A 13,827-nucleotide genomic window follows, 5' to 3' on the forward strand; every position below is an offset into this window, starting at 1 on the left:
AAAAAAAAAGAGCAAAAATCCAAACCACACCAAAAAAGTATTCACCAAGAAAAAAAAAAAAAAAAAAAAAACCCATCCCACCAGCGCGCACCATAGCCGAGACCAAGCAGAGCAATTACATAGAAACAGAAAGATATGTCCAAGGACAGTACAAATCCAACTGGGGGTGAGCGGAAACACATCAAGAACAAAGGCCCTGGTATCATGCTACGTAGTCATGGTGGGAAACAAATGGTATCATAGGGATGGAAAATGAAAAGGGGAATACATCAATAATCAATAACAGGAGGGGGAGAGGCATGGCGATAAGGATAGGGGAGGGGGGATATGGAACTCGTGGACTCGTGGAAGGTCGAGACCGTTATGAGATAAAAGCAAGAAACAGGCAAAGCGTATCAAAAAAATTGGGAGGTGGTGGTATAGGATAAGTGTAGGATGAGTAGGAAGATCCTCACTCCTCGGTCAGAGCGTCATCGCCGGTTTCACGCCAGTCCTGGGACCGCTCGGTCAATCGACGGACACCTGAGACTCGCTGGGCCCAGTGTGCTTCGGAAGGTGTGCGGAATGTGTAAGCGCGCTGGGAGGAGATCACGCCGATACTCTGCAGCACGGCCTTGCGAGAATCACGGCCGAACACAGCTGGGTGGTTGATCCACTCAAGGGATGATTCGAGATCCGCGTTGAGGGCAGTCATGGTCTGGGTGTCAACAGACGATGTGGGAGTAATGGTATTTGTCTCAGATGCCGGGGAATGAGTCTCGCCGAAAGTCGATGACTTGGGGGAGGATGAGATCGGGGTATCGCCGCGGCTGCCAGCATCACTGCCTGGGTTGCGGGAAGCACCTGGTGGCAGAGGCGGTAGACCACCCTTGCCTAGACCTTTGAGAATACTGCGAGTTTCATTGAGGAGGTGCATGGCACGATCGTGCTGGCCTCGGGAAACCAGGGTCAAGGCACGAGTCAACATGTCGGAGGTAAGGAGCTCCATGCGGCGCTGCACGATTGAGGGGTGAGGTGGGATTGGTGGGGTTGAGGGACGTCCGCTCTTGGCTCGCGGGTTCGGGGGGAGCATGGTGATGGCGAGAAGAGAGGGACGAGGGGAGTGGGTGAGGTGACCGTCACGGAGGAGATCGCCGTAGGTGAGATCAGCTTGGATGAGAGGGACCTCCTCCACGCTGACCACGCGTGCTTCGTCTCCATCTGGGCCGCCGCCGAGTGCTTCCAGTCCGGAGACTAAGCTCTCCCAAGGATCCTGGGGCATGTTGTCCTGAGTAGTGTTGTCGGGTGTGATGACGAGCTGGACAAGGACATCGCGTTTGTCACCGAATCGGAGGTCTCCGAGTGCTGCCTCAGCGTCCTTGCCGGTGGCACGTTTCGTGGTGTGGAGAGCACCACTAATCTTGACAAACTTGGCAGGGGATCCTTCTGGAAGGCGGAGTTTTAACTTGACATTTTGATGGGAGGTTGTCTGCAAAGCACCTAGACATCCGGCGGTGCATTCCCGCAGCATCATCCAGTCCTTCACGTACAGGTAAGAGCCCTTTGTGCGGGTGGAGAGCTCGATCATAGTGTCGGGCTTGTGGGTCAGGCCGAGACCGAAGGAGTGGATGTTGACTTTGGCTGCTTCCGCGCGAGACACGACAAAGTCGACACTTTCAGGGTCCGAGATGGAGGAGTCGCTGATGAGGAGAATGGTGGAGACGGGATTGTTGAATTTGCGCTGCATCAGAAGATCCATGGCCACATTAGCTCCTTCGACAACATCTGCGCGCAGACTCTTTTGGCCAACCGGCCGGATCGAATCGAGAATCTTGGGCCATCCAGACCATGACTTGGTGGTCATACCCACCAGGGGCACACCACCACCGCTTGAGCCGAATGTCACCAGTCCCATGCGGTCCCGGGGGCCAAGGTTCTGAACAAGGAACTTGAGGGCATCACGAAGCAGCGTAATCTTCAAGCCTTGCATGGACGAAGACACTGGAATGACCACAACGATATCGAGAGGAATGTGAACAGTATTGATGGGAGGAGCTTCCATGTCCGGGTTGGTGTAGTCCGTGATAGCGGTATTGTTGGACTTGGATGCACCGTAGGATGAGTTGATAGAAGCCTGTCGCTGGATTCGGTTGGTACGGTAGTCCTCCTCCTCTCCAGAGTTGTCATAGTCGTAATCATTCTGGCGCGAGATGTTCTCCACAGGATGCAAGTCGATCAAGGAGCGACGCCACATCTCCAATTGGTTGCGGTTCTGGAACCGCAGATAGAAGCAGGGCAATTCATTGACAGAGAGGTTCAAAGCGAGAACGGGCTCATCCGATGAAGCCTCAATCGACTTGAGATGCTTCTTAATCAGAATCGAACCCTTGAGCGAGCACCGGACAGGCTTGCGTCGTCCACTCTCATCGAACTGACTCGAATCAGACGACTTCTTCTCCTTGACACAGATAAGCATCTCCCCGAACAAGTAGCACTCCAGCTCCTGCCAGGAATCCCGATCTTTGCCCACGCGCATATGTCCATGGAGACGCAACTTGCCAAATCGAGGGAACTCCAAACCATGCCAATTGTCCACCCGGGTGCGCAATTCTTCCGCAACCTCATCCAAGTTCTCCATTGGCTCGTGCTGGATCGACCGAGCGTCCTGTCCACCATACCGTCCCGTATATGGCTCATCCGGCTGTGACTGGCCGGATGGCGTATGCCGCAGATCTTCCACATCAGGACGCCAATTCGCCTCTGGCACCTCGACCGTAATTAAACATGTGAGAGTCTGTTGCTGGCGGGATCGGTTCATGGTAGGGAACTCGCTGCGGACGGTGACGATCGGCGCGGGGATGGGATTCTTGGCGACTCCCGGGCGCGCACTGAGGTCCGATTCCATTGCCTGCACATCGTAGTCATGGCGTCGCCCACTGCTGGTGTGCTGGCCTTCGGTGTATTCGCCGGAGGAGCCTGCCGCGCTGCCATTGCGAGAATGCGGTTGACGAGGATGAGAGGCGACGGTCAATCGTTCCACGCGATCGCGCTGGCTGCTGGTGTCGCGGCTGTCGCGTCGGGTGTAGGACGGATCCCTTGAGGGAGTGTAAGATGGCTCTCTAGCCGACGAATTATACGATGGCTCCCTGGCCGGTGGGTTATAAGAGGGTTCTCGCGCGCCAGTGTAACGACTTCCTGCATCACTTGGTGCTCGTCGGGTCGACTGTTGCTCCCACGGAGTTGGTGTGGTGAGACCACTCCGCATGGTCGCGCTATCATTTCCCGTCACAGACCGCACGATATTACTGATTTTTTCTGCCGATCACATCAGTTCCCTGTCACTCTGAAACTGAGTGGAACACTTACCTATATCCAAAACATTGCCACCGCGACTCGTGTCCAAGGCCAACGGCGCATCACAGGTGGGGCAGTATTGTCCGTCGCATTCTCTGAGAAATTCGTAGAAGCAGGCCTCGTGGGAGACATGTGAGCAGGATAGTTGCAGGATACGCTCGCCTCGTAGGGTATGTTCCAAAGGTTCCTCGCAGACGGCGCATTCGCTGCCGATGAAAGTTCTCTCCCGCCGAGTGCGGGTGCGGTCGACCTCCATAGGGCCGGTTTGGATTCCAGATCGTGAATGAAAGGATGCTCGTGAGCGATTGGAAAGCGCAGGCTGACCAGACTCTGGATAACCGGAATGGATCGAAGCAGGTGCTCTTGGGGCGAAGTCAGTCTGGTTGGAAAGACTACTAGAAGGTCGTTCTACCGCGCCTCGAGTGAATGAACGGAATGAACGGAGGGGAGAACGAGAGTCCGATTGTAATTCTGTCTGTAATTAGCAAGGTGGGGGGAGGATACAGGGCCACATGTGAAGAACTCAGGGGATCGGGGCTTTATCCCAGAATCAAGGTCTCAGATCCAAATCCGATCTAATGAAACTTACTTGACTTTTTCCGACCTAGGAATCCCAGCTCAGTCAGTTGTTGAGTTGAGTTCCCAGACTTGGAGTCCGATCTAGGCGAACGTTTCCACATGGACTCTCAAAGGGTGGAGATGAAAGGAAAAAAGAGAAAGGAGAAACCCAAAAATAATCTGAGGCTAAAAGGGGGAAAAAGAGTCAGGGAGGCTAAATGAATAAAAAAGGTACAGACTTACCCACTTGGAGCCATGGTGCATGTTCTGCTAGACGGTGGAGAAGCCCCTGGGAAAAGGAGTGCCCTACGCAGTCCGATCCCACCGTAGACTGACGGAGTACGGGTCTCTAGACTACAAGTATGAAACCTATCCAGTCCTGCTGCTCTTTCAGAGCCCTGGACCTCCATGGTTCACGCCTCCAACTTCCCCTTAACTGACTGTTCTTGTCCTTTGTTTTTCCCTCTTTTGCCACCTTTTTAATTAGCTTTTTATATACTTTTTTTTTCGCTTTATTTTACTCTGTTCATCCGTTTTAGTCTTCGTGAGTCTTTCTGTGTATAGAATACCCAACTTGGCCACAGTGATATCTCGGGACGACTCCGATCTTTTCCACTGATCCGAACCGTCTGGATAGTGATTCCCATGGATGCCTCTTTCAGCCTGGATGGAACCCTGGAATCAGCCCAACCCTATCTATTGGTGGCAAACTCGGAACCGTGATCTTTGCCGATCATCGTTACCTGTCAATGGCATCTCTGGTTCCATGAAGTTTTCCAGAACATCTCCAATTCTGCAATGACGTGCTTCCCCAGTTCCAGCAAGGTGCATCCTATCACCGTTTCATATGCGGACATGATCGTCCACTTCCTCTGGGTGGCGTTTCTTACTCCGCACCTCCAATGATCGACCGGAATTGGTAAACACAATCACTCGGCTAACGGTAGTTGAACTCCTTCATCCTTTCGTACTCCCGGGGACGGTACGATTCACTGCCTCCTTTCTGGATCTCCTATCCAACTCTCTCCACATCGGCCGTCGTCCCTCTTTGATGTATACCCATTAGCGCTGAACAAGGAAATTGGAGACATGTCGAAGCTAAGGGGAATGGATTTGCACATCGCTATCTCCATGTCCCGTTTATGGATCACCTAGCGAACAGTCGTCAGCGGGGATCGACACGGTCCTGCTTTTTGGGTACAGCAATCGTCTGTGCTGGCGTTAGTTTATCGTCCATTGTCTCAAAATTCCGAAATGGGGTCTGATTCGGTAGATGCCAGGCCGTGCTTGGCTATTGAAATATCGTGAGATGATGATGGACGGTCTCTCCCCACTAAGAAAGGGGCGTTTGATATTGGATCTGTCCACGAGCGTTGGCTCGTATTCTGCACATCAGTCGGGGAATTAGGTCCGCAACCTCCTTGCTGGAGCTGTCACGGATGCGACCTGCGTGGCATATATGACAGCTCATTGTCTTGGTCTGTAGATCATGATCCGCCCTTGGCAGTCATCCTACTGTATTCCATCTTTTCAATTCCAAATCCCATTCTTATCTTCTGCTTGCAGTCTCAAAATTTGGCTTCGGTCTTATAACTGTATACATTTTCCTTGCAGAGATCACCGAATGATCATCACCGTTGCGAGATTCCAAAGCGGAGATGTAATGTACATCACTAGCTCTAGCCTCGTGAATCCCCTATAACTCCGCCGCTCTCCAAAACCCGTGTTTCAAGTCGGAGTCAAAATCCGAGTTGATCACTGCCAACACAAATCAACCCCAAATGACACATACAAAACTACAGTAAACGCAACCCTACGTCTACACTACACACATCCAACGTGAAGTTCACAACTGAAACACGCAGGGCAAAACCCACAACCCCCATTGGCCGGGCAAAACCCCGGCCCTACCTAGCCGCTACAAACAGAAAACAACACTCGGATGATCCGGAAATCGGACATGTAAAAGAGTGAAAATCCGGATTGATGTCGAATGGAAACTCAACCCAAATGCAATGCACAAGTACAATAAGCTGCAAGTCGCATAAGCACCGGCCTTACTAGCTCCATTCAGGCTGGTAGACCCACAGATTCAATGGTTGCCCGGGGAGGGTACAGCCTGCATTAGTGATGCGCCTAGTTTCCTAGTTTAACGGTGGATTTGTAGTATGCAGCCCTCCCCGGGCGCCGGGCGCAGGTATGGAACTTTTGCAGTCTGCGGTATGCATCTGGCCACATGTATATTGTGCCTCGGTGGAGTTCTTGGTATATTGCGTCAATCGGGCTGCGACCGAGGGTTTAGGGTGAATTGGACGAACTGGTCATGCAATACTTGGATTTACTGTAGCTGTTTGTGGTAGTTGCTCCACCTGGCATGGTGTGTTTTTTGCTGTACATGTTGCAGGGGGCGGTTTTTGATTTGATTTTATTTTATTTCATTTATCGGTCCATTCCTTTGGATGCAATATGACATCGTCACATCTGCTAATCTCTCTAAAAGATAACTCATATTGACAGAGTCCGTAGTAGTATCCGAATCAGAAGCAGGATCATACATGAAACAACCCCGAAACAGAGCTCGTCAACTGAGAGACAATGTTGGCCATTATCGTATCCGCTTGGTGTGATTTTACTACTGGCTTCCTCCGTGCTGGGACCGATTTGCTTGAATCTGTCTCAGGTGCCCGATTGCCTCGTCAGCTGTTTCAATATGTCTACGATGGATAGTTCGTGATGTCGGTATTCGTCATATCGGGTGTATGTGTTTGAGGGTTATTAGTTATGTTCTTGTGTGTATGTGAATTAAGTTAGGGCTTTGGGGTTACTGCATTGGGTTGGGTTTACTTGGCAAATTTACTCGATTAAATTAGGTCAATGCACAAACGAGTAGATACCTTAGTTGACCTGATCGAAATGCATGTAATCCTTCACAGCTTGAAATTTCTATCCGTTCGTTCCCCGAACCAACGATCCTTGCGTGTTCTGTTCTGTTGACAATCGCGATCTATCACATTTATCTGCGGGGTTACAGAACATGTACCTCCACGCTCGAGGCTGTTCCTCACAAAGTCACGCGAAGATATCGGACATGTGACATCGTGAGCTGTGAAAGCTGAGCTTATGTCGAGTGCGCACGATACATCGATTTTGCCATGGATGCTTTGCAGCTGTCAACGGTTCGGATCATGCCATTCAATTGTGATGTGTCGATTTCATACTTGTTTCCTTCGGTGTGTTGTCAAAACTGTCTGTGTTTTTTTGACTCGTGCTAGTTTACTAGTCTTTGTTTAGTGGGGGTGATCCGGTTGGCTCGTGTTGACTGATATATCATATATCAGCCCTAGTGTGCACGTTCGACGGCTTTAACTAGATCGAGCTAATCCGATCAACAGGGAGATCATTTCAATGAGAATGGACCATCTGGTCGGTGTTGATGTAAGGTTACTTCTACCTCTGTGCATGCTTACTGGAGTGTTTGCTATACCCCGATGAAGGAATGCAAAACACGGTTACACAAAGGAGACTTCCAGATATGCTTCAGTTATCGAGATTCAGGTTACCAGGTAGCATTTTAAACTTCAGCGTCACCCTAAAGCCATACAAAGCAATCTTGGTCATCAGAGTGTGGATTTTTATTAGCTGTTTCCCTGTATCATACCGTTTTGATTCTTTCCATCGCTTCCAGTTAAACATATGTGATTACCTGTGTCAAAGTGGTCTATTGCAAAACCTTGGAATACGTGCAAAGCTTATCTATGAATGAAGATAAAACAGATCATTGTCCGCATCTGTCAGAATCACCTGGATTGATATACGAGTGATCTAGCACTGGCAAGCTTCCGTATCTTGAGGACATCTTACCAACGCTAATACGATTCAACAGTGGACAAAACTTACTCCCGGTCTACGGTCCCTGTCGCCTCTTTGAGAAGCATAACAGAGTCAGTGAGTATATATGGATGATTGAGGTTGGATAGACACTGAAAATATCCTAGTAGTTATCCGTTCTGACCGCGCCCAAATCACTGATCTCGAGCGCAGTGCTAATAACAATGCTACTAAGTGGTGGGTCTTGAAAAAAGGATGGCAGATTGCCCCCTTGCTGCAGATCTAGGCTGCGGGTATTCTAGACTGGTCTGTACTGCGATGCCCTGGAGATACTCGCGTGGGTTCGAATGGGGACCACCTATGGTGAGGACATATGACTACTAATTATATGCCTACCTTGGAGAACCCTGGTTTCAAGAGCAAGCGGTTCCAACTCTTGACTACCCATGGCAGTTCTGGTATACCTCATCATCTTGTATGTATACAGTCCTGATGATCACGAGGTAGTCAGCATATACGAGCAATATGTATATATAGACCGGCAAGCAAGTCCATTCCAACTCCATCTCCTTTGCCGGTGATACCTCTATAAGGGCGACAACCCCTCCACTTCTCTACTATTTCGGAGTCTGAGGACACCGAGCTTGGGCTCCCGGCCAGTGGTCTTCACAGAAAGTGCTGCAAATGTGATCTAGATGTACTTATTCTGGTGGAACTATGGTATATTAATACGCAAATGGTTGGGGATCGGCCTGTTTTGCAACATATATCCCCCCTCAAGCCTCCACGACCACCACCCACTACAAAATTGTTAAATGGGACTGTTGTCAGATCTTGGTGCATAGATCGATCAGTCCTTCTTGTCTTTCCCAGGGCAATCTCCGGGGCCTGCTGAAGGCTGCTGGTATACCTTGGTCTGCTTGGTCAATGGGAAAATATAGCCAAAAAAAAAAAACGAATTACAAAATGCCTTGTGATTTGAGCTGAGAATGTCAGAGCCAATCTGGAAGCCCTATTTTATCACAGATTTTTCTCCAACGGTGGGATGTATTCTGGTGCCCGTATCATGAGATAGAGAACTACATTCCCAATACAATCAACGAGTATTCTAACAAATTTGAGACACCCTCTTTTCAACAGAATAAGATTCATAGTCCCGTTGTCACTGAGAAGTGAAGGTTGTGAGATCTGCTTGACAAGTCTTGTTGCCAGACAGGAAACACGCACTTGCCAAATCTGAGAACCGACGTTGTCTGGATAGTCCCAAATAGGAAGTCCAACCTGGAGGTGCCCAGCGATCGTTTGTTGTTGTTTCTCAATTTGACCTTCACTTCACTTCTCTTTCTCCCCGCCCTTTTATCAAACAAATAACCTTGTGATTTTTCCAAGTCCCATTCCCGTCTTTCATCATCCTCATTCTCATTATTTAGTCAAGACTGACCTAAAGTGGCACCAGCCACCATGGCTGAGTCTGCAATGAGAACCCGGGGTGCAGTCTCGGGTGCAGAAGGTTTCTGGGGTCGTTCTCTTGATCGTACTCTCTCGTTCGAGGACCAGTCTCGCCGTGGTCGGGTTGATTCCCGCGAGCTTGGATACATTATGGATGCCCGCGAGCCTCATCGTCGCAACGATTTCCACGAGTCCAGTCGCCGTAATCTGGTCCTCGAGTCTGACCGGCGTTTGAACGGTGGTGAGTCCGGTCGTGGGCATGGACAGGAGTCTGGTCGTGGCCTGAGTCGTGATCATGGCTCTAGCTATTATCGTGATTATGAGAGAAAGCACTCTCGCCGTGACTATGACGCAAACGAGAGAGAGAATGATCGAGAGCGATACCGTCGTCGAGAATATTATCCCAACAATTACCGTGAGGAAGATTATGACTCTTACTGTGGCAGGGTACGTACCTATCAATTATTTGACTGTCAGCTTGATTCTCATAATGAGAAGGGTGCCAGTGGCAATGACAGACGCCGCTGCTTTATCTGCAACATACCGGGTCATCTTGCAAGTCGCCATAACGCATGGGCACTCACAAATCACAGACATGTTGCCGGCAGCATCGGCATGACTGTACGTGAGCCTCAGGCAAGAGAACTAGTTTCCGTTGATCAGTACAATCTACATGCCGGCTTCACTTTATGCTAATATTACTGTCTAGGAACCGGTCCTCCTCTCCATCAACTCCCGCGCTCAGATGAGCATCCTGCCTCAGCGCGCCCCTCCGCAGCAGGAGCTGCTGCCCGTAAATCTCTCTGCTCTGGCCACTGCGTGGCAACAATACCTGGCTCCTGGAATTGACGAGGTGGAAAATGCTCTGGCTACACTGCAGTCAGTCAATGTGGCTATGGGAGCTATGGCTCCACATGCTGAAATCTCGGCAATGGTCTCCTCGTGGGACAAGTTGATCGCACCCGGAAGAGTCCGTATGGAGCGGTCTCTGGCTGCCATGGGCTTTAGCCCCGAAGGTGATCGCCAAGAAGGTCGTGTAAGCTCATCCACTACAACTGCTCGGGGCAACCAAGAGGAGCCAAAGTATGCTGCCAATGAGTCTGTAACTATGATGACCGATGCTGTGGAAGTTGGGGCTACCAATATTGACACTGGTTATGATTTTGACATCTACTGAGATGGTGGATTTACTTTTTTGTGGGGAAATCAGCTGAATATTTCTTAATCTGGGTATTATCGTCATCACATGTGAGGAAGGGCACCTGTTTGTCTATGGAGCGAATCATAACGATTTCTATGTGACTCATATCAATGATTGCTCATTACAGTGGCTGAATGCATATTCAACGTCGACGTATATTCATGATATTCATAATCATTCGCTTTTCCCTCTAGCCCTAAGTGCTACAGCTGTTGTAGTAAGCTATTGACTTAGTGGCACACAGTATTACTGATTTCCAGGAGGGTTGGTGATACAGTAGCCTGTTTGACTGGGGTATTAGGGTTGAATTGATTAGAGAAGAGTAAACTCAGTATTGCCTTTGTTGCTTTATGCTCCAAGAAGACATCTGCTTTCCCTCCCTACTGCATGATAGTCTATATTCCTATCTCTACTAATTCGTTTGATCAGGCACATTGTCTCTTTTTATAATGTCAGAGCCTTGGCGAATGTGTATTGTTACGCTAGATGGGGTCATGTAGATTTAGTATTTCTTGAATTGAGTTCACGATCAACAACATCCCGACACGAGTTGCTCGCGGTATATCCGTCACTAATGGAATAGAATATGCGGACCAATTACTACTTGAAATATGACTGCAATGCAACTATATGGTCTTTACTTCTATTTTTTCTCTCTTTTACTCTGCTTTTGCCGTCCCTCGTCTATACCTCAACTGACCGCAAATAAAGGACCGATAGCTGCTTACTAGCTGTCCTATCTTTATAGAATATTGCCATTTGAGAAGAGCCTAGTTTGAACATGTTCGAATAGTGAGTACACACTACTGGCCGTTTATATTGTTCATATTCCTTGGTGAGATGCTTTGGTTCCATGAAAGACATCTCTCTGGATCTGTTTGAATTGCAATTGCCTCTTCTATCTTGAACAACTTTCTCTTTGTTGTGAGAGTAGGATATAGGTGATACAACAGGGTCATAAATCTGTTGATAGTGCTATGAAGTATTAGACAATGTCTTGATAAGATCCTATCACTACTTCATGTCTTTATTAGGCCCTCACTGGGCTCCTCTTTGTTCGCCTCTTTTCATCCATTTTCGAGTGCTCTGGGTGAATCAATCAGAGCACATAGAACTGAGGGTGTGAAAGAACTCAGCATTATTGTATTTACGAAGTAAGCAGATGACGCATGTTCCGTAGAAGCCCGCGATACGATAAAAGGGGTTGGCCGGGTATATCAGGTTTCTCTGATGTTAGAGCACTTCTAAAGCTATATTTTCATAGTACTATGCAGTTCGCTTTTTCCCCGGACACCTTGTTAGCTTAGAAAGAGAGAAGAATAGAGCTAACTTGATGATATAAGAGCCAATAAAATCCGCTATGGGGCTGCTGATATATTCAACCTGAGAGATAGAACCTGTATACACGGATAAATCCTACATGTTATCCTCTTATACACTCCAATCTCTAGCAATTGAATACTAATTCAAAACATACTGTACTTACGGAGTGTTTTCCGAGTTCCAAGTCGGCCGGCGGCGACCGGTGAGACAGAGCGGAAAAGAGGTCACGTGCACGAAAATCTTAGGTGTATCCCAACACTTTGCGAAAGTGCTATCTTCCAACCCAATACCACCTCCAATTCCTCCCATCATGCTCTTCCGTACTGCGGCCCGCCAGGCTGCGCCCTTGAGGCGTCAGGCTTTCGCTCCTCTCGCCCGTCGCACTGTCACCACCGACGCCGCCTCCGCGCAGACCGAGAGCCCTGTCCCGCAGGTTTGTTGAGCCTATCCGGAAAACTGGAATCTATCGCCGGAAGGCCCCCGGACTCAATGCTAACGATGCTATTTGCGCTACGATAGGAGGATGACAAGCCGTTCACCGTCCGTCTCTCCGACGAGAGCTTCGAGACCTACGAGCTCGACCCTCCCCCATACACTCTGGAGACCACCAAGAAGGAGCTCAAGCAGATGTACTACGACATGGTCTCGATGAGGTACAGATCCCTTTTATGACGCGTTGGAAGATTGAGCGGCGCTGATTCGAGTTTCTTTGGTTCATAGACGCATGGAGATGGCCGCCGACCGTCTGTACAAGGAGAAGAAGATCCGGGGTTTCTGCCATCTGTCGACCGGTCAGGAAGCCGTTGCTGTCGGTATTGAGCACGCCATCAACCGCATGGACAAGGTCATCACTGCCTACCGTTGCCACGGTTTCGCTTTGATGCGTGGTGGTACCGTCAAGTCCATCATTGGTGAGCTTCTCGGTCGTCGCGAGGGTATCGCGTACGGCAAGGGTGGTTCCATGCACATGTTCGCCGAGAACTTCTACGGTGGTAACGGTATTGTCGGTGCCCAGGTGCCCGTCGGTGCTGGTCTCGCCTTTGCTCAGCAGTACAACGAGCAGCCCAACACCTCCATCGTCCTGTACGGTGACGGTGCCTCCAACCAGGGTCAGGTCTTCGAGGCTTTCAACATGGCCAAGCTGTGGAATCTCCCCGTTCTCTTTGGTTGTGAGAGTATGTCAACTCCCTTGATTTCGTCTTTCGTCTTTCCGACGAATCTCTAAGCCAGACTACTAACCTTTTCTCTGTTCAGACAACAAGTACGGCATGGGTACTTCTGCTTCCCGTTCCTCCGCCCTGACCGAGTACTACAAGCGTGGCCAGTACATTCCCGGTCTCAAGGTCAACGGCATGGACGTCCTCGCCACCAAGGCCGCCGTCCAGTACAGCAAGAACTACGCCATCACCGGCAACGGTCCCCTCGTCCTCGAGTACGTCACCTACCGTTACGGTGGTCACTCCATGTCCGACCCCGGTACCACCTACCGTAGCCGTGAGGAGATCCAGCGTATGCGCAGCACCAACGACCCCATCGCCGGTCTCAAGAAGAAGATGCTCGAGTGGGGTGTCACCTCCGAAGAGGACCTCAAGGCCCTCGACAAGGAGGCCCGCGCCAAGGTCGACGCCGAGGTCGCCGAGGCCGAAAAGATGGCCGTTCCCGACAACAACTCCCGCATTCTCTTCGAGGACATCTACGTCCGTGGCTCCGAGCCCAAGTGGATGCGTGGCCGTACCGTCGACGAGACCTTCTACTACTAAATGTAGATCGCTTCGTTTCGGGGTACATATTCCACGTTGTGTTCCTTGGATGAGAGTTTAATCTGTTGTGTGGAGGGCCGGGATGAACTAATCCTTCTCCTGTTCCTCTCTATTTATCTGTAATTTAGCCCGATGACTAGTTTCTCTTATGTTTGTTTCTTTGGTTTCTGCTCTAGAGTAGAGAGCAATTACCATACCGGGTCCTGTTCCATGCATCGAATAGTTTTTTCTATTCTTAAATTGAAAAGCATCGCAATGTTAATGTGTGTTATCATACAGTCATAGCCAAGCCAAATACGCCGTCGCCGTCGAGTAGGGGTATCATATCAAAGAGGGTAAAATAAGTACATCAAAGTGAGAAAAAGAGCAAGTAGC

The 13,827-nt window shown here is 49.6% G+C and overlaps 3 protein-coding genes across 3 annotated transcripts; 2 read left to right on the forward strand and 1 right to left on the reverse strand.

Moving 5' to 3' along the window:
* Positions 1 to 451: 451 nt before the first annotated feature.
* On the reverse strand, positions 452 to 4,013 carry N7508_001730 (VWA and PH domain-containing RING finger protein; the record flags this gene model as incomplete). The annotated part of the gene is made up of 3 exons (XM_058459796.1): positions 452 to 3,294; positions 3,346 to 3,804; positions 3,923 to 4,013. 3 exons carry the CDS (start codon positions 4,011 to 4,013, stop codon positions 452 to 454), a joined length of 3,393 nt encoding a protein of 1,130 aa, XP_058323328.1.
* A 5,167-nt stretch (positions 4,014 to 9,180) lies between these two features.
* N7508_001731 (uncharacterized protein) lies at positions 9,181 to 10,345 on the forward strand (the record flags this gene model as incomplete). The annotated part of the gene is made up of 3 exons (XM_058459797.1): positions 9,181 to 9,615; positions 9,667 to 9,789; positions 9,878 to 10,345. The coding sequence occupies 3 exons, from the start codon at positions 9,181 to 9,183 to the stop codon at positions 10,343 to 10,345; spliced, it is 1,026 nt and encodes a 341-aa protein (XP_058323329.1).
* A 1,635-nt stretch (positions 10,346 to 11,980) lies between these two features.
* Positions 11,981 to 13,452, forward strand: N7508_001732 (pyruvate dehydrogenase (acetyl-transferring) subunit E1 alpha; the record flags this gene model as incomplete). The annotated part of the gene is made up of 4 exons (XM_058459798.1): positions 11,981 to 12,125; positions 12,212 to 12,345; positions 12,413 to 12,867; positions 12,947 to 13,452. Exons 1-4 carry the CDS (start codon positions 12,003 to 12,005, stop codon positions 13,450 to 13,452), a joined length of 1,218 nt encoding a protein of 405 aa, XP_058323330.1. The 5' UTR covers positions 11,981 to 12,002.
* Positions 13,453 to 13,827: the final 375 nt, after the last annotated feature.

The sequence above is a fragment of the Penicillium antarcticum genome, assembly GCF_028974205.1.
Source record: "Penicillium antarcticum strain IBT 31339 chromosome Unknown utg000002l_segment0_segment0, whole genome shotgun sequence".
NCBI lineage: Eukaryota > Fungi > Ascomycota > Eurotiomycetes > Eurotiales > Aspergillaceae > Penicillium > Penicillium antarcticum.